This window comes from Sorex araneus, chromosome 1, assembly GCF_027595985.1.
Source record: "Sorex araneus isolate mSorAra2 chromosome 1, mSorAra2.pri, whole genome shotgun sequence".
NCBI lineage: Eukaryota > Metazoa > Chordata > Mammalia > Eulipotyphla > Soricidae > Sorex > Sorex araneus.
Genome location: NC_073302.1, coordinates 156,748,201 through 156,773,601, shown reverse-complemented (window position 1 = coordinate 156,773,601; position 25,401 = coordinate 156,748,201). Strand labels below are relative to the sequence as shown.

The 25,401-nt window shown below is 40.4% G+C and overlaps 1 protein-coding gene across 1 annotated transcript in view; it reads right to left on the bottom strand.

The window, feature by feature from the left end:
- CMYA5 (cardiomyopathy associated 5) overlaps nucleotides 1-25,401 on the bottom strand; it is a 113,383-nt gene that overhangs the window by 21,608 nt on the left and 66,374 nt on the right. The window contains exons 8-9 of the mRNA XM_055123773.1: nucleotides 21,416-21,562; nucleotides 19,254-19,401 (exon numbers count right to left, since the gene is read on the bottom strand). Coding sequence (XP_054979748.1) covers nucleotides 19,254-19,401; nucleotides 21,416-21,562 — 295 coding nt within the window. The remainder of the gene's footprint in view (nucleotides 1-19,253; nucleotides 19,402-21,415; nucleotides 21,563-25,401) is intronic.

The window sequence follows — 25,401 nt, the reverse complement described above, 5'->3', positions numbered from 1 at the left end:
AAAATACAAAGGTATCCCAATCAGTCTATCATAATATTTCAACTGGAAACTTTTTTTTAAATTTTATTGAATCACTATGAGATAGTTACAAGCTTTCATGTTTGGATTACAATAACACAATGATCAAACACCCATCCCTCCATCAGTGCACATTCCCCACCACCAGTATCTCCAGTATACCCCCCCTTTCCCACCCTCCCCCTGCCTCCATGGCAGACAATATTCCCCATATTCTCTCTCTACTTTTGGGCATTATGGCTTGCAACACAGAAACTGAGAGGTCATCATGTTTGGTTCATTATCTACTTTCTGCACACATCTCCCATCCCAACTGATTCCTCCAGTCATCATTTTCTTAGTGATCCCTTCTCTATTCCATCTGCCTTCTCCCTCCGCTCATGAAACAGGCTTCCAGCTATGGGGCAATCCTCCTGACTCATGTATCTACTGTCCTTGGGTGTCAGCCTCATGTGATGGTCTTCTCTACTCCATAAATGAGTGCAGTCCTTCTATGTCTGTCCCTCTTTTTCTGACTCATTTCACTTAGCATGATACTCTCCATGTTTATCCATTTATAAGCAATTTTCACGACTTCATCTCTCCTAACAGCTGCATAGTATTCCATTGTGTAGATGTACCAGAGTTTCTTTAACCAGTCATCTGTTTTAGGGCACTCAGGTTGTTTCCAGATTCTGGCTATTGTGAATAGTGCTGCAATGAACATATAGGTACGGATGTCATTTCTACTGTGCTTTTTTGCATCCTGGGGATATATTCCCAGGAGTGGTATTGCGGGGTCATACGGAAGTTCAATTTCTAGTTTTTGAAGGACTGTTCATATTATTTTCCAGAAAGGCTGGACCATCAACCGGAAATCTTAAGGCTAGGGAAGAGTTGAATAACAATCATAATTCTAAACTTTTTCATATTTCAGCTAAGTGTACGCTAATCTACAAAATTATTTCAACTATCATGAATAAATAAGTTTTCCCAGATAAACAAAATCTATTAGAATTTAAGGCCACCAGATTTGTACTACAATCTAGTGTACTATTAAAAGGAGTTTTGGGATTTTGTTGTTGTTGTTACAATACATAATGTAATGTCTGTGAGCAGAAAATGCTTTTCATTGGATGTGAATCCTCTAACGTGTTAATGAGAAAGCCAGCCAGAGGAGCACGGACTACAAGAGATTCTGTGGCAGAGTTTCAAATGCTGCAACCAGATGTGCAACCCCCAGTACTGCAATCAAAAAATGTGAGAGAACCATACCTAGGTAATGTGTGACTTACCAGTTATCATAACAATGAAGGGAACGGCCGGAGAGAAAATATAGCTGGATAAGGCACTTGCCTTGCATGCAACCAACAGAGTATCAAGCCCCACTATCACATATGTTTCCTGCACTGCCAGGAGTGTTCTCTGAACACAGAGCCAGGAGTAAGCTCCAAACATAGCTACATGTGGCCCCAAACCAGAAAACAAAACAACAATGAAGGGATGCAGAACTTCTATATTCCTGTCTTATAAACTAGTCTCTATACTCATGTCTTATAAACTAGCCAAAAAAAAACTGCAATAAGAGACAAAGACAGATGCTATGTAATGATCATGTGGAGATTCTATTAAGAAGAAACAACTGTCATTAATTTATGTCCCAAACACATCTGCCCCTAAAGATATAAAATATTTAATAACAATTCTTAAGCCAAATATAGACAGTAACTCACTAACTGTAGAGGATCTCAACATACCATTTATGTCAATAGATCATTCGTACAGGAAATTAACAAGAAAACAATGGCCTTAAATAAAATAATTAATCAGGTGTGTCATACATAGAAATTTTCATCCTCAAGAAAATAAATATACAGTCTTCTCATGTGCACATGAGACATTCTCAAATACAAATCTTTTTTTGCTTTATGGGTCACACCCAGCGACGCACAGGGGATACTCCTGGCTCTGCACTCAGGAATTACCCCTAGCGGTGCTCAGGGGACCATATGGGATGGTTGGAATAGAACCCGGGTCAGCTGCGTGCAAAGCACATACCCTATCCGCTGTGCTATTGCTCCATCCCCTATAAATCATTTTTTAGGGTATAAAATAACTCTTAATTAAAAAAAACAGATTCTAAAAAACCTTACCAAGCCTCTGTTTTGATCACAATAGTATGAAGCTAAAAATAAACTGTTAAGGAAAATGGGAAAATCCCAAACTTCTGGAGACTAAGCAACATTCTCCCTAGCAATTTTTCAGTAAATGAAGAAATCAAAGAGAAATAAAAATTATCTGAATACCAACAAAAATAAAGAAACAAGTTATCACACCTTATAGGATATAGCAAAAACACCAGTAAAAGGGAAATACATAGCAATAAATGCCCCATAATTTAAAAAGAGAAGTCTCAAAAACATATCTAATATTCCACCTAAAGGAACAAGAAAAAAGAAGCATAAACAAGGAGTAGAAGGAAGGAAATAATAAAAATTTGAGTGGAAATAAACATAGTAGAAGCCAAAAAGATTATTCAAAAGTTCAGGGAAACTAAGAACAGTTTCTTTGAAAGAATAAACAAAATTTTGAGAGCAGCAGCTCTGGATCTTATCTGGGCCGAGGGTGTGCCGGTACTGCCCCCATCCCGTGATCGCCTATGAGCCACAGCATTGCAAAGTTCCTACCTCTGGGCGGAAGTCTTAGGGGGTGGCTCTCGCCACGTAGATGATGCCGCTGCCGCCATTTTCCAAGCAGAAAAACAGGGTGGAAAGGGAAAATCCCTCCCTGGGCGGCACATAGTCGTAGTACAGCTCACAGTCTAGATGCATGTCTGTAAGAAGCCGCTCTGAATGCCAAAATGGGTTAGAAGATTCTTGGATCATAGTCTGTATGAGCTGAAAGCTTTGTATTTTTTAAAATTTTTTTTCTCACGGTGATTCAATATAATAAAATTTTTAAAAAATAAAGCCAAAAAAAATAAACAAAATTGACCGAGAAACAAAGAGAGAAGCCTAACTTAAAAGATTCAGAAATGAGAGAGGTGAGATTACAATAAATACTTTAAAAATACAAAAGGTCATGAGACACTACTATGATCATTATGTGCAAAATGGACAACTTAAAAGAAATGGACTAATGTTTAGAATCATAAAGCCCTCGAACACTAAACAAGAAAGACATAGGAAGCTTGAACAGATCAGTCATAAGAACAGAAATTGAATGAGAAAACAAAAGCCAACTTTAAAGCAAAGCACAGGACCAGAAGACTTTACAGTAATTCCACAAAACTTTCAAAGACTATATAATATCCATCATTCTCAAACTCCTCAAAAAAAAAAAAAACAGATGGGGGAACTGGAGAGAGTGCTTATCTTGTTAAGCACCATGTGCAGTCCTGGTGACTCCCAGTATGTGCAATCCAAGCAGCACTGCATCACAAGGCAGAGCATAGAACCCAAATTTTGCCAGGAGTGCCCCCCAGGTTCCCTAAGTACTGGTTGGAGATCCTCCCAAATGCCTATCAATAAATGTGCGATCTGTGCGATCTGTCATCCCATTGCTCATCGATTTGTTCGAGCAGGTACCAGTAACGTCTCTCATTGAAAGACTTATTGTTACTGTTTTGGGCATATCCAATATGCACGGGTAGTTTGCCAGGCTCTGCTGTGCAGGCTCCATACTCTCAGTAGCTTGCCAGGCTCTCCGAGAGGGGCGGAGGAGTCGAACTCAGGTCAGCCGCGTGAAAGGCGAATGCCCAACCGCTGTGCTATCGATCCAGCCCTCAATAAATGTAATATTCAAAATACATAAAGAATTAACACAACAACAAAAACAACTCAATCTGAAAATGGGGAAAAGAGCGAAATAGACTTTTATACAGAAATAAAAGAATTAACACAACAACAAAAACAACTCAATCTGAAAATGGGGAAAAGACCGAAATAGACTTTTATACAGAAATAAAATAAAAGGCTCATGGGGGAAAAAAAACAAAGCACCAAACTTTCATCACTAGGGAAATGCAAATCAAGACCACAGTAGGATAGCACCTCACACTTGTGAAAATGGCTATGTCCCGCTCTCCACACGCTCGGGCAGAGCATCACCCACGAGTGAATCTATTCCTGGACTGCGCAGCCACTTCAAACCATACACCATACCCATATCCCAAGATTACTACCCCACATTTGATAGGGTTCAAAGTAGGAGACAACCAATCTTGGAGGGAAATACACATTCTTTTTACATACACACATGTGTGTATATATGTATATGTGTATACATATATATATAAAGCGCACACAAGATTCAACCTTTAACAAATGTAAGTGATCTCTTATAGAAGGGTTTAACACTTTATCATTTAACATTTATCCACCCTTGGGTGAAATACAACAATATCCACACTCTTTCCTCTAAGGATATTTTTTTGCAGCATTTTCAGCAGTTTTTTATAACAAACAATACAAAATATATTATTTCGATTCTGCTTAGGGGCAGGGATTGGGGTCCAGGATGGAGACATCCAAAATATGGTAATGGAAAGGTGTAATGGTGGTGGGATTGATGCTCGAATATTAAATGCAATCAAGTATTGTAAACTACTTTATAAAATTAAAAACATTTTAAAAAAGGAAAAAATAGCTTATGGCAAAAAGACTGAAAACAACAAACACTGACAAGAATGTAAAGAAGCACTTGTACACTGTTGGTAAGAATGTAAATTGATGCAACTTCTATGAAATATGGTATAGAGATTCCTTATATAAACTAGAAGTGAAAGTTCTATCTGAACCACCAACACAAAGACAGTTATCCAACAGATATAAAAATACTAATTCAGGGACTGGAGCAATAGTACAGCAGATAGGGCGTCTGCCTTGCACGTGGCCCACCCAGGTTCGATTCCCAGGATCCCATATGGTCCCCTGAGTACCGCCAAGAGTAATTACTGAGTGCAAAGCCAGGAGTAACCCCTGTGCATCACCAGGTGTGACCCAGAAAGCCAAAAAAAAAATACTAATTCAAGAGGGTATCTGCATATCTATGTTCAAAACAATATAAACAATATATTCACAATAGCCAAAACGTGGGACCAACACAAATGTGCATCAATGGATACAGGATATAGGAGTTCTGGCATTGGATAGAATACAACTCATCTATAAAATCATCTCCTTTGCAACAAGTGATAAACAGAACTTGTGACTATGTTAAGTTAAATAGTTAGGAATAATACAACAATTGCATGTGGAATATAAACAACTAGAGCAAACAGTTGGCAAAACACAAAAAAGTAACTCTTAGATAGTGAAAAAAAGAAAAATTCCCTCAGGTGGTTGCCACAGGAAAAAGAATAGGAAAGAGAGAGGAATGAGTCCAGGGAATCATTGTCACAGGATTATGGCACTAGCATTGTGACGGTGGGTCAGTAAGGCTGATACCCTTAGGAGCTGTAAAACTGCTCCTGAAAGCTGTGGTATTATAAACTCATGGTAAATTAATCCAAAATTTTTTTAAAGAAATTAGAAAGTTTGGTATACAAACTAGATAGAAGGCAAAATTAAAAACCCTCTTTGAAATGGAACCAAACATAACAAAACTATAAATCTTACAATGAGGAACATTCTTAAAGATCATACTGATGAAAAAACACATGACAGACTTGTATAATTGGGAGATGTATATCATTTCTTGGGTTAAAAAATACAAGATAATAAAAATTTTTACTTTTCTTAACCTAATTTACCAACTAACATGACATCAAAAGTTACCAAATATAAAGGACAGAGGAAAACACATTCTGATGCAAAAAATCATATAAAAATAAGATAGAAAATAGCAAAAAAAGGCAATTTATTTTATTTAAATGTGTCAGGAATGGAAAAACCTACCCTACTAACAATTCTAAATTACAAAGCTATAATAATAAAAATAACAGTACTATAGCTCAAGTAGATGGATTAACAGATCATAATGATCAGTCTGACACACAGGGTTTTGAGTATTCAGTAACAGAAACACTTTAAACCAGAAAAGAAAAAAGTGTTTTCTTTTGATTGCTAGATGGTCATAATTTTTTTAAGTTGGATTACCTATGTCACACTTTTTATTGAAATAAATTTCAGGGACCAGAGGGATTGGACAGTGGGTAAGGTTCTTGCCTTGCATGTGGTTGACCTGAATTCGATCCCCAGCAAACCATATGGTCCACTGAGCCTGTCAGGAGTGCCCATGATCACAGAGCCAGGAGTAAGCCCTGAGCACGCACCAGTGGGTGTAGCCCCAAACCCCCCAAAATTAAAATAAATTCCAGAAAATAAAAGATGTAGCTTTTAAAAATGAAATCATTGAATAGTAAAGAACAATGGAAGAATACAGAGAGAAGAAGGGGTGGGGAGAGAGAAAAGGAAGTTTAAAGTGTGATTCAAAAACTATTTCATTTTATTTTGGGGAACTCCCAAACGGTGCTCAGGGACCCCAGAGCCAATCAGACTAGCTGTTCAGTGCTTGGGCGACCCAAGCACTGTGATACCAGCATTCACCAGGACCTCACCGAGTGCTGCTCCAGGACTCCAGGGCTGTACCAGCAGAGCTGAGAGAGGTGGGAAGGAGCAGGGGGAACATGTGATGCTGGGTACTGAGCATCTTAATTAACCCCTGTACGTTCTCCCTGTCTCTGAAAGCTATTTTTAAAAGAGATTGACAGACTCAACAAAATCGACACAAAGAATATCTATGGGGAAAACATACATAACGTTTTGCAGAGTTAGCATTTTAACAACAAAAAAGTGTCAATAAATTAGTAATAAAAATACTACGATCCAAGAGCGAAAATGGGTAAAAGGAATAAATAGTCCATTGAAAAGCAAATAGATAACTCTCAACATGAAAAGATCTTCAATCTGATCATAGAAATACACAATTAACCTTTAATAAGATTCCATTTTCTATATATCAGATTGTCAAAGATCAAGAATTTTATCACATCCTATACTGGCAATGGCACAAAACACTCTTTATACTCTTGAATGCTTCTAGACAGAGAGTAAACATCTACATCAGTCCCTATGGGAACAATCTGGTAACATCTACAAAATTCAAAATGTACATAACCTTTCACCAGTAATCCTACTGATAAGAAGTTATCCTGAGAACAGATTTATTTACATATGTGAGATGATTTGTGCACAATGCTTTTTCCCTGCAGGATTGATCATGGTAGCAAGTGAATTAAAGTTATGTAAATGCCTTTTAATTGGCCAAGTAAATTCAATTATATACTTAAAGTAGAACATAATAGGATTGTTCGGATGGGGTGTGGGGTGGAGGGGAGTACAGGGGTAAAGAAACGTTTTTTGCATCCCAGCGATTGCCACCCTTGAGTCTCCAGCATCACACCTTGTCTTCCAACCTCAACCAGGGCTCAGGAGCACAGAGCCAGGGATAGCCCTGAGAATCCAAATCTATGGGTTGTGCCAAAACCAAAAAATTTTTTTTCAAATTTTAAACAAATAAAATTGAGAGACTTCCATACGTACTGATATACAAGACCCACCAAGATGACACAGCCGTTAGGAAAAATGAAGTTATAAAATTCGCTTATAAATGGATGAACATGGAGAGTATCCTGCTGAGCAAAATGAGTCAGAAGAGGAACAGACATATAATGAATGCATTCATTTGTGGAATATTAAAAAAAACATAATATGAGACTAATATTCAAGGACAGTAGAAACAAGGGCCAAGAGGATTGGTCCACAGTTGGAAGCCTGCATAAAGTGCCGTGGGAGAGGGCAGTTGGGATAGACAAGGGACCACTCTGCCAAAGACAGTTGGAAATGATCACTCTGGATAAGAACTGCGTGCTGAAAGTAGATAAAGGAACAAACATGACAACCTCTCAGTATCTGTATTGCAACCATAATGTCCAAAGTGGGGGGTGAGGGGAGAGAGAGAGAGAGGAGGGGAGGGAGAGAGAGAGAGAGAGAAAGAGAGAGAGAGAGAGAGAGAGAGAGAGAGAGAGAGAGAGAGAGAGAGAAGAAAAGTGTCAGCTATGGAGGCAGGCAGGGGTGGTGGGGAGTGACAGAAGGGAAACTAGGGACGTTAGTGGTGGAAAATGTATTGGTGGTGGGAAATGTACACTGATGGAGAGATGGGTGTTGGAACATTGTATGACTGAAAGTCAATCATGAACAGCTTTGCAACTATCTCTTGGTAATTCAATAATAAATAAATAAAAATAAAGATAGCAATTTGAGAAACAAAACAAAAAAGAATTTAGGTGAGGGGTGGAAGGGATGGGCCATACCCAGCACTTCTCAGGGGTTATTCTAACCCTGGCTCTGTGCTCAGAAATGACCCCTGGTGGTGCTTAGAGAACCGTATGTGGTACTAGAGATTCAAACCAGAGTCAGCCACATGCAAGGCAAGTGTCTTAGCCCCTCTACTATCTCTCCAGCCCCAGAAAATATTCTTCTTCTTCTTCTTCTTCTTCTTCTTCTTCTTCTTCTTCTTCTTCTTCTTCTTCTTCTTCTTCTTCTTCTTCTTCTTCTTCTTCTTCTTCTTCTTCTTCTTCTTCTTCTTCTTCTTCTTCTTCTTCTTCTTCTTCTTCTTCTTCTTCTTCTTCTTCTTCTTCTTCTTCTTCTTCTTCTTCTTCTTCTTCTTCTTCTTCTTCTTCTTCTTCTTCTTCTTCTTCTTCTTCTTCCTCCTCCTCCTCCTCCTCCTCCTCCTCCTCCTCCTCCTCCTCCTCCTCCTCCTCCTCCTCCTCCTCCTCCTCCTCCTCCTCCTTCTTCTTCTTCTTCTTCATCATCATCATCATCATCATCCTGTTGACAGTCAATTTTCTCGAGCGGTCTCAGTAACATCTCCATTTGTCCTAGCCCTGAGAGTTTAGAAGCCTCTCTTTACTCTTCCTTTCCAATAGTGCTGCCTTGGAGGCTCTTTCAGGGTCAGGGGAATGAGACCCATCATTGTTACTGGTTTTGGCATATGAATATACCATGGGGAGTTTGCGAGGTTCCCCCATGTGGGCAGGAAACTCTCGGTAGCTTGCCAGGTTCTCCCAGAGGGAGAACTAGGCTATAAAACTGGAAGCTTGGTTTTATAGTCTCTGGATGTTGGCCATTGGTGGGATTACACGGCGCCGGGGGCAGTCCTTGGGTGTGACAGAGAGTCTCTTGCCCCTGAGCTTGGCTGTATTCACTGAGGCCCCTAGGAGAGGGTGGGTTTCAGTTTCCCTTCCCACCCTGAGAAGAGCCCCTGCAGCTGAAGACCTCCGGAGCCCAGCCACAGCCACGCTTAAGGCCCCTCTCCACACGTTCGGATGAGCCTCACGCACAAAGGAACCAGCAGAGGATCCCAGGTATGTGGTACCCAGGGCTGAGATCTCCAAGCCTGCTCGGATCAGGACTGGGTCTCTTCCATCCAGATCCCCCATTTTCCAGTAGCTAGGTAGTTACACCCAGAAAATATATTTTAGAAGAAAATCTAGATAGTAAGAGCATGTATAATATCCCTCAAGGCAGAGCCTGGCAAGCTACCCATGGAGTATTTGATATGCCAAAAACAGTAACAATGATGGTCCTCATTCCCCTGACCCTGAAAGAGGCCCCAATATGCCATTGGGCTACACTAGCACACGACATGGACTAATGTAGACATTACTGGTGCCTTCTCGAGCAAATCAGTGAACAACAGGATGACAGCGCTACAGTATTACAGTGATGTATAATATACTACCATTCATTGAAAATATATAGGTGCTTGTATATGCATAAACTATCTAAAGGATAAGCATGAGTCAGGTAACAATAATTGTATTTGTGGAGGAAAATATGTGTATGTGAAATATAGGTAGAAGGAGATCATTTTTGCTGCATTCCTTTCTTAATCATTTGGATTTGTACCATATGTTCATATTATCTATCTAAAATTAATTTTCTTTTAGAACTGTATTACAGGATTTGGTGTTCAGAGTTGACTTAATGTGTTTGCAGAATGTATATTAGCTTGATCTTTCTAAAATAGCTTCTCTAGGAATTCAGTAATTCAACCATTAGTTTGGAATAGAAGAAAGCAGTGTTTTTTAGCCTTAAAACACTAAAGAAACTAAAGAAAAGTTAAGGTAACTGCAGGGTCTGGTAAGCATGAAGAGTGACTGTCCTCTGTCTGCCATGTCAGAACACGGGGTCTGAGCATGCTTTATGGGACGGCGTGTATAAACAATATGGAGGGACTCGGTGCCATGACTTCTGGAAGCAGCCTACTGAGAGTGCTGTCACAGAGTGCCCAACAGATGGCTAAGTGTGAATTGTTTTTTTAAAACACAGTAAGATCTTCCTGGCATTTCTGTGGCAGCATCAACGTGCAGCCTATCAGTCACCCTCCTTTTAATGTGAACTGTGAACAAAGCACACTGCTAGTGTGCCAGTTAGGAATATTTCTCACATCCACCTGGCACTCTGGACCTTCTGAATAGAAAACTTGAAAGAGGGGTCTGTGAACCTAACCTTGAACAAATATCCCAGTTGCTCTCCACTCTCAGTTAGGTTTGGGTAATATAATCACATGATAGCGTAGGGTGATGAGGGATGGGAGGGAGAAATGGTGAAAAAAATAGAAGAAAAATACATTAAAATATATATACAACATTATGGACTGGAGCAATAAAACAGCACATAGGGTGTTTGCCTTGCACGCGGCTGACCTGGGTTTGATTCCTCCATCCCTCTTGGAGAGCCCAGCAAGCTACCGAGAGTATCCCACCTGCACGGCAGAGCCTGGCAAGCTAACTGTGGCATATTTGATATGCCAAAAACGGTAACAAGTCTCATAATGGAGACGTTACTGGTGCCTGCTCAAGCAAATCGATGAACAATGGGACGACAGTGCTACAGTGCTACATACAGGAAGACCCAGCTTCCACTAGTCACTAAAACACTAAAAAGTCCTAGTTGTGGGAAGTCATTGATAAAAGCTTTCATAGGACATACACAATTTTTTTGGTTGATGATGAAAGACTTGGGGCCAGAGCAATAGTTCACCATGTAGAACTCTTGCCTTGTACATGGAGGTTAGATCCCTGGCACCACATACGGTCCCCCAAGCACTGCCAAGAGTGATCCTTAAGTGCTGAGCCAGAACTAAGTCCTGAAAACCACCGAGTGTGGCTCCAAAACCTTTAAATAAAAAATAATTTTGAGGGGCTGGAGCGATAGCAGAGCAGGGAGGGTGTTTGCCTTGCAAACGGCCGACCCGGGTTCAATTCCCAGCATCCCATATGGTCCCTTGAGCACCGCCAGGAGTAATTCCTGAATGCATGAGCCAGGAGTAACCCCTGTGCATCGCCAGGTGTGACCCAAAAAGCAAAAAAAATTTTTTTTGAAAATTTAAAAATAGGTGAAAGATTTTACTAAAATCAAGATTTAGAAGAATTTTACCAAAATCAAGATTTAAAGAAATATTTACTAAAATCAAGATTTTCTTCAGACCCCTCTTTCAAGTTTTCTATTCTATTATTTTAGCACTGTGTAGCACTGTCATCTCGTTGTTCACCGATTTGCTTGAGCAGGCACCAGTAACGTCTCCATTGTGAGACTTGTTGTTACTGTTTTTTTTGGGGGGCATATCGAATATGCCATGGGTAGCTTGCCAGGCTCTGCCATGCAGGAGGGATACTTTCAATAGCTTGCCAGGCTCTCTGTGAGAGACAAAGAAATCCAGCCCAGGTCGGTCGTGTGCAAGGCAAACGCCCTACCTGCTGTGCTATCGCTCCAGTTCTTTTAAACTTAATAAATAGATATTTTGGTCATGACTCTTTTTTTTTGACAAATAAGGGTACTGTGGAGCTTGATGTTAACTACACATCTCTAAGTGTTCATAATCATGTAGAAGTGGAACATGATTGCTAAACGCTGCCAACCCTAGGACTTAGGCTTCACTGTAATTGGAATCTCTTCTAAAAGCAAAGTGAGCCAAACAACTCCCACAGAAGCATCCTGGCCTTGGGTTTTCCCCAACCTAAATGATGCCATTTATCCTGAGACAGACATCCCAGGAGCCTTGGTAGGTTTGCTGCTCCAGGCCCACCAGCTTGCTTTTAGCACAGAGAGGCCATATCTATTGATGCCCCACAGAACTGCCTGCACAGCTGTGATCTGACTTAATACTTTTAGGTCCAGTTTCTGAAATAGTTACATCAGGAATGGTTTTGCATCTTTTGTAAACCTGCTCCTAAGGGCAATCACTATTATCTTGTTCAATAGCCCTTATATAAAGATCTACATGAAAAATTCATCTTAGACGTGAATGTCAAGAAATATAATTGTCTCAGTGAAATGTTGTGCTTCCCTTAAAAAAAAAAAGAATAGAAAGGGTTATGTAATCTCTTAATCTCCAGCTCTCTCTCCCCCTCTCTCCTGTTTTCACCTTAGCTGACAGGAAGTTCAGATTTAAATTTTTTGTTCCATTGAGGAACTATTTTAACCTGTGCTTTCTGATACAATTTCTTCACCCATGCATTATCTGGCTCTTATTCCTACAGTCCTGTTTTCAGAGGTTTTATTATGCTTCAGGTTTTTTATTTTATGTTTGAAAATTGACAGAACATAAGTTAGAAGTGAAGGAAACTTCAGTTTCATTGACTGGGATTTTACTATAGAACCAGGAACTGCATGATATTTCAAGTGATCGAAGTTAAATCAGATTTGTTTCATGAAAAATAAAAATATGGTTTAGAGAAAAGCCTGGGTACTTAAGGCAGGATAAGAGAGTCATCTTTCCAAACCCATTCTCCTCCCAAAGGCTCTCTGAAGAGGGACATTATAAGTTGTGTTAGGAAAATAATACCACAAAGAGGCTGGTTATTGAATTTTCATTACTCAATGATTCTGGGCCCGATTATGTCAATGACCCTTCCATTCATCCTGTGATGCAAGCATGGGGCAGAAATAACTGCTTTCCTTTGCCCACAGCTTTTGGTGAAAGTCAAATCTCTTGACATTGACTTCTGGTCAGCTACCACTTGAACAACAAAAATCTTAATTAAAAGCTCTTTTCCTTTTTTTCAAGAGAGAGAGAAACATTCTAAATTTAACAAGTCTCAACAGTGGAGACATTACTGGTGCCCGCTCAAGCAAATCAATGAACAACGGGACGACAGTGCTACAGTGCTATAGAAAAGAAAGAAATGCTGGGAGTCTTTATCAACTACTCAGGCACTAAGTTCATCAAGAAATGCCTCCTTCTTTGTCCTTATTACCCAGAGTAGCAAATGTTCCCAGCTACAACATCGAGCCATAACAATTTTGATTGTTCACCAGGTGTAGGACAGGCACAGTCCTTCAGAGCCAACCCATACTTATAAGTTCTGGAAAGGGGGGCTCAGGTAGGGTCTTTCTCACCCGCAACCTTCAGCTAGGCAAGTGAGCAGGAAGTTCACTACCAACTACTTCGGTGGCGTATTGAGTCTCACAGATTTGTCATTCAGTACACAGCTTCTCTCTCTATAGCCCACACAGATAATCCCTGTACTATATTTCTCTCAGTTTTCCCTCCTCCACCCACATCTCTGCTGACTTCTCTCCACACAGGAGACACAGAACAGCTGAGGAAACAGCAGAGCGGTGGAAAATTTTCGAAAGTGTTCTAAGTCCACCCAACCTGAGGAGAGCATTCAAAGAAAAACAGGAAAGGGTGAGTAGGAGCTCCCTTGCCCCCCCCCCCACACAAGCCAGGGATTGTCACTCCCGCCCACCATCAATCCCAACCGGGACTGACTGCTGGGACTGAGCCTGGTGCCCACACACAAAATATGCAAATATGTTTTCTGTGAGGATTATGGAATGGAGGCAATTGCTCGACTATTGCAGACACTGTGTCATAGAATTTGGGGGCCCAGTAGGCTCATTCCATTCAAACACCCACTACAAGAGTTCAGTGCCTTTGGTCTTAAATTGGAAATACTAAAGGCCACCCTACTGAGGGAATAAATGCAGATCTAAAGATGGAACTGTTTCTGATCTAGTAACCAAAATCAGACTTCCTATTCTAAAAGTTAATCAATGCTCTCAGTATGTGTGTTTGTGTGTGTGTGTGTCTGTCTGTCTGTCTGTCTACCTGTGTGTTTGTGTGTGTGTTGGGGACCACAAATATAAGTTTATGTTATTCCCCTTTTTGTCTTTCCTTTTAATTACCTTTAACTTCTCTCCCTACTCCAAACCAGAGTTTTTAGCACTGTTCTTTTTTTTTTCCAGTTAGGAATTAAAAAAAGAGATATGAACTCATTTAGCTCTTAGTTCTCTAGTCCTCCCTCTCTCCTTTGCTTGAATCAATTAGAAGAGCTGGAGTTAGCATAAGCATAAAAGAGATTGACTAAAGATCTGGAGCTGCTGCTCGCAAAACAGACCCTCTGCTCCTAAAGACTATGATCCAAGAGGTCTTCTAACCCATTTTGGCACCCAGAGCGGCTTCTTACAGAAATGCATCTAGACTGTGAACTGAACTAAAACATCAGAAATCCAAAACCGCGCGGCCGCAACAGCGAGCTCATAGAATCTTCATTCTCAGCTATGGAAAGAAATTATTAAATGATGCCTTTTCAGCAGGCCTGATTGTTGGGGGGAAATTCCAAACAATAGTGAGTTTTCTATTGAAATATTGAATGTATTCAAAGTATAGAGAATAAAATGAAGATCATTCGCTATCATTCGCTACTTAGGTGGGGGCTGGGTGGAAGGGGGGTATATTGGGGTTCTTGGTGGTGGAACATGTGCACTGGTGAAGAGATGGGGTTTCAATCATTATATGACTGAGACTTATACCTGAAAGCTTTGTTTATTTTTTTCACAGTGATTCAATATAATAAAATAAATTTTTTTTTAAAAATGAGAGATTGACTAATCACACCACTCCTCCATGTATCTATTGACTAAACAAACATTTATTGACTATGTGGACAAAGTCTCCATCCTCATCCAAACTAAACCATATCAAAAGAAACAATCTTTGATCTTTCTCATTCTCCTTCAGTGACCTCTGGGACAATTTTTGGGTTAGCATAGGATCTATGTAAAGATTGTGCAAAAAAAATGAATAAGCAAGAGTAAAAGTGTCACCTTCCCTATGAGAAATCCCTGAATAGGTTTCCAGATCACAGATTAGAACAGACCTGTCTCCTAGTTATTGTCTAAGCACTTATTTACTCATTTTCTGTTCTTCACCTTATTGATATCATTTCTCACCGTGCCCCTCACCCCCCATTTTGAGTAGATATTATCTTTAAAACTGTTCCAGCTTTTCCTACTGATACCAGTCTTATGTGCTCTATGCCAACTGATATTTACTGATTCAGGTAACATATATTTATTGAGTTGCTACAAAACACTCTCCCAGCTACTGGAACTACAATTTCACATAATGATCTCTTCATGATGCCATTGAGTGAGTGGGGGATCAGACAACCCTTGATTTGCTGTTTTTTCAAAAATGCAAAATAAGTAACTTAAATTATATACTGCTGGATAGAAAAACAAAATGAAGAATGTAGGTCTAATAGAATGGAAAGGTAGAGACTGTTTCCATTTACTAAATGTAGAGACCAAGTTTTCTTGCTATTTGCTCATTAATTTCACTGTCTGACTTTTAAGACATTTAAGATATTTAAGACATGCATTTAAAATACTAAGCAATGTAGATCAACATGAAATAGTTCATGTTTTATAGAGCTTTGAACAACCAGACCTATAAGGAATGTTTTTAGATTTATTGCAAGAACCAGGTGGCCAAAAGGTTTGTACATGGCCATCCCCTCCCCAACGAGCTCTTAAATTGGAAAAGCAAAAGTGACACAGATGATTTTTGTAGACCTGGATCTCTGAGATTAAGGTTTTCTTAGTCTGTTGGTGCCAAGCCTGGGTTTAAGAGATAGAGGCTTTTTATATTGATGAGTAATAGCTCTGATGTGGCATGTCAGTAATAGAAAATGAGTAGAATAGTGATTTTCTGCCAACAAAATTTTACTTGTTTTAAATAATTATCTATCCAGATTTTCCCTTTAACTTTTCTTAATTCTCCTTTCCTCGATTATCATTGATCTATCATTGATTTACAATTTTGTGGAATTTCAAGAGTTTAGCTTTAACCATCTATATGTGTGTAGGTGTCACTACCTCCACAATAAACTTTTAAAAGATATATTTTCTATGTGGAAACATAGTATGGAAACAATAACTGATCCAAATCATTAAAGCCTAAGATTCTGTCTACTGAACTTACATGGGGGGTAATGGGAGATGGCGAAAGAAAGGTCACACTGGGAGGGGCCCGTGGAATAGTGGTAGAGGGAAGCAGGCTCTCTGGTGATGGGTGTGGATTTGAAATGACAGATGCATAAAGGTATAATTAACATTATTGTAAATCCCAATACTTAATATGAATGGTAAAAAAAAATATTCTAAGTTGGGGCTGGAGCCACAGTACAGCTGGTAGGGCATTTGCCTTACACACGGCCAACCCAGGTTCAATCCCCAGAATCCCATATGATCCCCTGGCACTGCCAGGAGTAACTCCTGAGTGCAAAGCCAGGACTAACCCCTGAGCATTGCTGGGTGTGAACCCCCCAAAAAAATTCTAACAAAAAAATTCCCTATTGTTAGACTCAGCAAGAACTTAGTTATCTCTGTTTGTGGATTTGACATACCATTCCACCTCTGGCACTAAGGGGGCATCTTTCAGTACCTAATTGGAAAACACACTTTCCAATTATCAAACAGGTTTGCATGTGGGATTTCCCTTTGTTTCCAAATTCACCACATCATATCCATCCAATAACAATGAATCTTTATTATAGGACTACAATGAACTTCTGCTTATGCAGTTTCTCAGATGCTCTCCTTTAACAAGAAAAATCAAAATAAATTCACCAACCAAGTGACATATAAAATAAACTACTGACAAGCTTTATGTTTGAATATGCTCAGTTTCTACTTTGAGAAAAGTGGTACATTGATATCCATTTTGAGGTTTTTGGTTTTTATTTCTTATTTGTCTGGGTAATTTTTTATTTTGGCTTTGATATGAGGCTTTGTTTGGATGGTATTGGAATGTTTATTGTTGATACCAGATAGACTTTAAAAAAAACAAAAAACACAACAATCTGAAAGAAAAAACCTCCTTCAAGAGAATTTTGAATAGTACTGCAGTCTACTTGCATTTTTTAAAATATATGACTTAGGAAACTAAAAATTCACAATAATGCAGTTGTCAGATTGCTGAGGTATGTCTATATAATGACATGTTTTAGAATGAGTAGAAAGACTAAGGCAGATCTGGTTTCAAATTCTGACTCCAAACTCAATCCACTATTAAGCACTCTGGCTAAATAATTTAACTCCTCAGAGTCTCATTATATGTAGTTCATCACTTCACTTCCAGTGTGGCTGAGAGGGTTAAAGGAAATTTAGAAAAATTCCTTCACATTCATGAAAGTTGTCAACGGTCACCATTTATTTATTTTCCACCCCTTCCTCTTCTCCTTGGTAGCCACACTTACGAGCTGCCTCCCAGTTCCCAAAGTAAGGTGACTCTGGGTATGAATATTTCCAGATTTCTGTTTATAGAAAAATCCAACAGTGCTGATAATTTTTTATGTGAATGCCAGCTGGGATCTTCTGCCAAACCAGGATGAGTCACTCCAGAGCTTTCCTTAACAGTCTAATCTTGCCTTTGAGAGAATTTTGGTTGTCCTCATTGATGGCAGGGACTGGAGGGAGAGATTGCTCTAGCACTTGGGCAATGCTGATAATATGATCTCAGAGCACCAAAACGTTTTTATAAAATGAAGGAAATGACTTTTGCTTATTTTTTTTTTTGCTTTTTGTTTTTTGGGTCATACCCAGTGATGCTCAGGGGTTACTCCTGGCTCTGACTCAGGAATTACTCCTGGCAGTGCTTGGGGGACCACATGGGATGCCGGGGATCGAATCCAGGTCGGCCATATGCAAGGCAAACGCCCTACCCGCTGTGCTATCACTCCGGCCCCAGGAAATGACTTTTGAATCTTGCTTGCCATTCACAATCTGATCACCTCTCCAAATATCTGTTCTTTTCCTCCACGAGGATTAAATAAGTTAATGAATGTAAAACATTTAGTATGGTGACCTGTACATAATAACTGCTCAGTAAAAATTATTTGCACTCTCTCTCCCTTTCTCTCTCATGAATTTTACCTCTCACCAATTTGCTTTTCACTGAATCCTACCTTTCAACAATTGGCACATTAGAAAATATTTTTTCTATCTATATTCTCACTTCTGCTGAAATGCTTGCATTAATTCATCCTTTGATCATTATTTTGTGAAGCCTGTCTTCACATACTTGAAAAAGCAACTATAATTATTGCTCAGTGAAATGAAACCTCACATCATAACTAAATAGCTATTGATTGATCATGAAGATAATTAAGAGCTTAAGTAAATAATATGCTTTATTAAAAAGCTGTCTACTTTCATGCCATTATTTCTAAGTTTTATATCCTACCAAAATAGTTTATCTCAGTAAACTTGGTAAAAAAAAAAGCTAAAAAGACCTTTGTGAAATGTGAATATTAACAACAATAAGCTAAATATTTGTCAGAGATGAGAACTTTTCCTTAATGCCAGAGATTGGAGGTTAAGAAAGCTCTACTTCAGTAAATGAATTAGCATCTATCAATGCCCACTGAATGCACACTTTATTTGTAAATTTTAGCTTCATAACTGGTGAGGCAACTGCACGTTTACTTTCTTGCTTCATGTTCTTTGAGAGGCAGATATGTCTTTATTATATGTAATTAGTTCCCCTATATTACCAATGGAGACATTCAGATTTAGACTTACATACACTCTCACTATTAGTCACCTGTTAGATGCTACTTATTCTAATAGAACTACTAAGAAGTACATAAAATATGCATAAATCTTATCTAATGATTCCAATTAAATATACCTCCAAGAATGTTCTTAGTGAAATTCACATGCATTTTTCTTTCAAGGGAGTTATTATTCGGCAGTGTAGCACATGTTTTATTACAAACTTGGAGCTCCTTGATGAATAGGGATGGTGTTGTAAATCAAATCAACAGCTTAATTGAATTACTTCAGTAGGAGTTGAGTTTGCTTCCCCCACCCCCCAACTCTGTGAGCACAAACTCACTGGTCAGCTCAGGGCTGGGTGGCAGAGCTCTGGGTGGTCTGACCCTGTCATAGGACCCTTACCTGAGGCCCTCCCCCTCTGGAGAGTTCTGTCTGCAATACTCCAGTGTGTAGCTTTCCGTGGCCTCTGGGTTAGCAGGCCGCCAGCGGACTGTGGCTGTATTCCAACACACAGTACAGTCCTCGGCCCGGATCCCCGGGGTGGAAGGTGCTAGAGAGAAGAGAGCCCAGTCAGCTGTGAACCAAGCAAGACAGGAATTCCCCGGAATCTGGGAAGCATGGTTAGATATGGCTTTATTTTGCTTTTTGATTAAAAATAATATGTTCTAAGGGAGACAGTACCACTTGGGTTCGATTTCCTATACCAGCACCAATGGGGTGCAGCCCTGGGAGGTCCCCCAGCACCGTCCAGGTGGCCCAGGGCCTGAGCAGCACCAAATCTTGAGGCCTTTGCACTGAACAATCAGTGCAGCTGGTCATGAATTGCTGATTGGCTCTTGGGCCTCCTGAGCACGCTTAGGGGAGCCCCATCCCTCTCCCCTTGCTGTACCCACCAAGACATTCTGAACAGCTCTGCATCCTTGTCCTCTGGTATGAAGCACCCAGCCCTTTAAGCACTGCTTAGGAGCCCCCAAATACATTTGGAGGGCCAGGGGACTGGCTCAAGAGGTAGCGCACATGCTGAACATGCACCAGGCCCTGAGTATGACCCCAGCACCGCATGCCCCCACCCCCTCCAAAGTGCAGCACCAGGGATGCCGCATTTAATATGTATGTTTAATATAATATATATCTCCTGGGTTGAAAACAAAAGTTTCATATTTTATATATAGTATTTTATATATAGTAAAGCCCCCTCCGCCTTCCAAATAGCTCAGTGTTCATCCCACAGACACTGTTCATCTGATATGCTTGCCCTAAGCCCCAGTTTCCTTATATAGATGCAAGTAATTAAAATATTTTTTGTCCCTTTTCTCTATATAGATGTTATTTCACAGGACCCCAAGAAAGGCCTAAGGGATGGGAATGAACCATTTCTCCCCATTAATCCCTGGAGGTAGTTTGAAAGCTTATAAAGGCAATGCAAGCTCAGCTTATTTCACAGCTGCAGCTGACCTTGTGGAAAGGTCAGACCAGGGCTCCGCATCCCCCCATGAACACCACTGCTGGAAGTCGGGGCTTCTGGCATTGCATGCTGAAGCCCGGAGTGACTCACCTTAACAAACACGACCTCTGACCTCCAAATGCTGCTTCTCTAGTCCATAGGTTCCTCTCCTCCCTCTCCCTCCCCTCCTCTCCTCCTTCCTCTCCTTTCCAGTCCTCTCCTTCCCTTTTACCCCTCTCCCCTCGCCTCCCACCTTCTCCTGCTTTCTTCTACTCTGTCACCCTCCCCTCCTTCCTCTCCCCCTCCCATCTTCCTCTCTCTTCCTTTTGTCTTCCCTCCTTCCCCTTCCTCTCCTCTTCTCCCCTCTCCCTACTCCTCCCTCCTGCTCTCCTCTACCTTCTCTTTTTCACTCCATTAACCCCCTCTCACTTCCATCTCCTCCCCTCTCCTTTCCAAAATTCCTCCTTCCCTTTCTTATTATTGTTTTAATGATCAGGGCTTGTACACTTGGTGTGGTGTTTGCACAGTTTGTTGTGGTACCAGAGAATCCAAGTGGCAGTGCCACCAAGATCATGCTCAGGAAGTGAGGTAGGTCCAAACCTCTTTGGCCTCCTGCCTGTGAGCAGGTGCTCTACCACTGAGCCCTCCCCAGGCCCCCTTCTGTATTTGGTCTTTAAGTCAAAGAAATGCTAGCAAATGTGTTATTGCATGTTCCACGCCCAGTGATGCTTCTGTCTCTGCTCTTACACTTCTCAAATGGAGAGCCTCTTCAACACATTACTTTTTAAGAACCCTCAGGAAGAAGCCCTTCCTAACCCTGCCCCTGCCCCAGGCTCTCTTGACTGCTTTTCTGGAATATTCTAATTATAGCGTGCATAACTAGATAATGATCTGTAAAAGCTTGTTTCTCCCCACCTGACCCCCACCCCCGCACTTGACTGCAAGCTTTTCAAGAACAGGAATTCAGTCTAATCTATCATTACATACCCAGCCTCGTACAACATGCAGCATGTGATGGCAGTAGGTGCTCCCTAAATAGATTTCATTAGCTGCCCTTGGCAGCCTGTGAAGAGACGAGTATTGCTCTCCACTTTCCAACACCCCTTTAATGTCTCCTTACCGGTTCTGAAAATGGCCCTTTCACTGGGCAGGCTACACCCGGTAAAGTTCACAGCCATCACCCACACTTGATAGCAGCGGTCAGGCTCCAAGTCTTCAAACACGCAGTAGCTTTCTCTCACTGTCACTCGGTACTCTTCTACCAAGTCTAGCATAAAACACAATCATCAGCTCTACATTTTCCAAAGTTAATTCAAAGTCACACTTACCAGGGGAAAAAATGGTCTATGCTTTTTTCAGTGGAAAACATAGGTTTTTTATTTCATGATGTGATAGTACTTCAGAGTACATAAGGAAGCAAGAGCATTCTGAAAAATATAGCGATAGCACAGTGGTAGGGCATTTGCCTTGCACGCGGCCGACCTGGGTTCAATTCCTCCACCCCTCTTGGAGAGCCCGGCAAGGTACCGAGAGTATCTTGCCTGCACGGCAGAGCTTGGCAAGCTACCCGTGGTGTATTTGATATGCCAAAAACAGTAACAACAAGTCTCAAAATGGAGATGTTACTGGTGCCCACTCGAGCAAATCGATGAGCAATGGGATGACAGTGACAGTATAGCATAAGATTATTCATGGATACTGGTCATAAAATAATAGCATCTTAGTAAGATTATGAGCTTTGTGTACCATTCTTAATTTTTTTCAGGGGCTAGAGAGATAGTACATGGATTAAGGCACATTTGCCTTGCATGTGGCTGATCTTAGTTCTATCCCTGGTATGTGTATGGTCCGCCGAGTACCTCCACAGTCACTCCTGAGAACAGAGCCAAGAATAGTCCCTGAGAACTGAGGGATGCACCTCCAAACTACCCTCATATTAAAAATTATATTATACATACACATATCTGTATGTGTGTGTATGTGTGTATATTTACATACATATATAGGAGTAGAATATACACAAGAAAATTCTCAAGGAACAATGACAACAATTTAGGACAGTGAGTAATAAATGAAGACCAACCCCATGTTTTCTAAAGTAATGATGTTCTAGAACATCTTTACAGATTAAAACCATCTGTGTATTCAATATGACTTTCCAAGTTTCATATTCTTGTTCTTTACCATGAATTCCAGAATTTCAATTAGAGATTTTACAATTTATAGTAATAATTAAGGTTAAGTTTGGGAGGTGGGGTTTGAGGCCACACCTAGCAGGAGCAGGGGGCTACTTCCAGCTCAGAACTTTAGAATTTCTTCTGGCATCATGAGGTGCCCTGGATGACAGAAACTTCAGTGGGTCACATGCATAGCAAATGCTTTACTCTCTGGACTATCTCTCCAGCCCCTTAAGTTTCATAGGTTATTAACTATTCAAAGAAATGACTTTGTTCAATGAGTACATTTCCTTCTTTTCTTTCTTTTTTTTTTTTTTTTTGTTATTTTACCTCCAGTACTTTCAAAGTAAATATTATTCCATACCATTCTCAGTACCTGCTCTTTTGGGCCAGTCTGCTTATTCTTACTCAAAATTTTTCTCCTTTAAAAAGAACAATTTAAAAAAAATAGGGGGGGCTGGGGCTGGAACAATAGCACAGCGGGTAGGCATTTGCCTTGCATGCAGCCAACCCAGGTTTAATTCCCAGCAGCATCCCATATGGTCCCCTGAGGACCACCAGGGTGATTCCTGAGTGCAGAGCCAGGAGTCACCCCTATGCATTGCCGGGTGTAACCGAAAAAGCAAAAAAAAAAAAAATTAGAGGAGCAAGGAGATAGCATAGGGGACAGGGCTCTTTCCTTGCACACAGCCAACCCAGATTCAAACCCCAGCACGCGATGTGGTCCCCAGAGCACTGTCAGGAATAATTCCTGAGCACCAAGCCAAAACTAGACCTGAGCACCACCAGATATGATCAAGAAGCAAACTAACAACAATTCAGTCTATGGTAATCCTCTCTCATTTTTCTTAAATTTCACATTCCTTCACTTACAAACCAGATTGTTTTTTCTTTTTTTTTTTTCTTTTTGGGACATACCCGGCAAAGGACAGGGGTTAACTCCTGGCTCTGCACTCAGGAATAACTCCTGGCAGTGCTCAGGAGACCATATGGGATGCTGGGAATTGAACCCGGGTCGGCCAGGTGCAAGGTAAATGCCCTACCCGCTGTGCTATCGCTCCAGCCCTAGATAGTTTTCTTTAAAAGAAAATTCAGGAATTCCTCAACTCAGCAGGTTTTTTCCATTGCATCTCTCTTCCCCAATGACCTAATGCTTTCTGGACAGAAGATTTGGTTTAAAGAATGCCATAAGAACTGCCACACACCGAAAAAAGTCTCTGCTAGCCAAGAGATTATGAACTGTTCTAAAGGGACTCATTCTTTTAGGTTAAGTTCTGTTTTCACATTATTCCTTTCAGCCATGCAAATGATAAAATAAAAAGTGTCTTTCTCAGAGCATTGTAGAGAGCATCAGATTAGTAAAGGGATCAATAGAGTTGATTTAATAAATAACACATGGAATAGGCAAGTGTTTGGGAGACGTCAGGGAAGCCAAGGCACTTTAAAAAGTATTCATGCCAATACACTTGTTAAGAGGAATCTTGAAGAGCTATGGAGTTCCATGATATAGGAGTATCATTGTCACTGTATCACTGTCATCCTGTTGCTCATCGATTTGCTTAAGCGGGCACCAGTAACATCTCCATTGTGAGACTTGTTGTTACTGTTTTTGGCATAACGAATACGCATGGGTAGCTTCCCAGGCTCTGCTGTGAGGGCAAGCTACTCTTGGTAGCTTGCCGGGCTCTCCAGAGGGCCGGAGGAATCAAACCTGGGTTGGCCGCGTGCGAGGCAAATGCCCTACCCACTGTGCAAAGAAGTCAAACCAGAAAAGCAAACAATAACCGGAGCTTTGGAGTCTGACAAGATCTGTGTTGACGGACTCCTGTAATATTTAATCTGTGTGGCCCTGGACAAATAATTCAATCACATCACATCAGCTTTCTTGTTTACCGAAAGGGATATTATCACCTGCCTTGTTGTTTGTCACAGGTATACAGTAAGAAATCTCCAATAAAAAAAAAAATTTAGAGATAAACAAGCAACTTTGCCCTACAACTTATTTTTCTTGCTTTAATTTTTTTAATGTGTCACAGATTTCAAAATGTTTAAATATTGTTAATAGTGAAATATAATAAATTATTTATAACAAATTGGTTCTCTAACTTTTGAAATAGCATGTCAAATCCTACCACATATTCATTTGGTTTCCAAAATCTGAGTCTGCATTCAACAAGCAATTTTTGTTTGTTTTTGTTATTTGGTTTTGTTTTGTTTTTTTGCTTTTGGGTCACACCCGGCGTTGTACAGAGATTACTCCTGGCTCATGCACTCAGGAATTACTCCTGGCGGTACTCAGGGAATATGGGATCCTGGGAATCGAACCCGGGTTGGCCATGTGCAAGGCAAACGCCCTACCCACTGTGCTATCACTCCAGCCCCTACAAGCAAGTTTGAATACCCGTATTTCAACTCTAACCACTAGAAGTACAACCCAAACTACTATATTTCTAGGTATATAAGAAATCCTAAGGGACTAGAGAGATAGCTCAAGCCCATGCTTTGCATACTGAAAGGCCCAGTTTTCTCTTTGACATCACACGGTCCCCTAAGCACCAACTGGGAGTGACTTTCAAGGAGCCAGTTGAGAGGATCCTCAACACTGCTGGCTATGATCCCAAAACCAAAAAGAAAAAGGAAAGAAGTCCTGTTGAACCTAAGTATTTACTGTAAGCTTAACTATAATTACATAAGGTTCAACTTTAAGATGTATGACAGGTTCAACTTTCTGATCATTTTCACTTCTATCTATGCTCATTCAAATGAGACACCAGAAAGAAGATTATTGCTTATCTGTGCCTATGACTGGAAATTGTGTATTCTGAATTAACCTTTGTGATTTCTATGTAGCTTTAATCAAAGGTAAATCTGAAAAACTGCCAACCATGACATCCAATACCTGATTTGCATTAAAAGTTTTTGTGGAAAC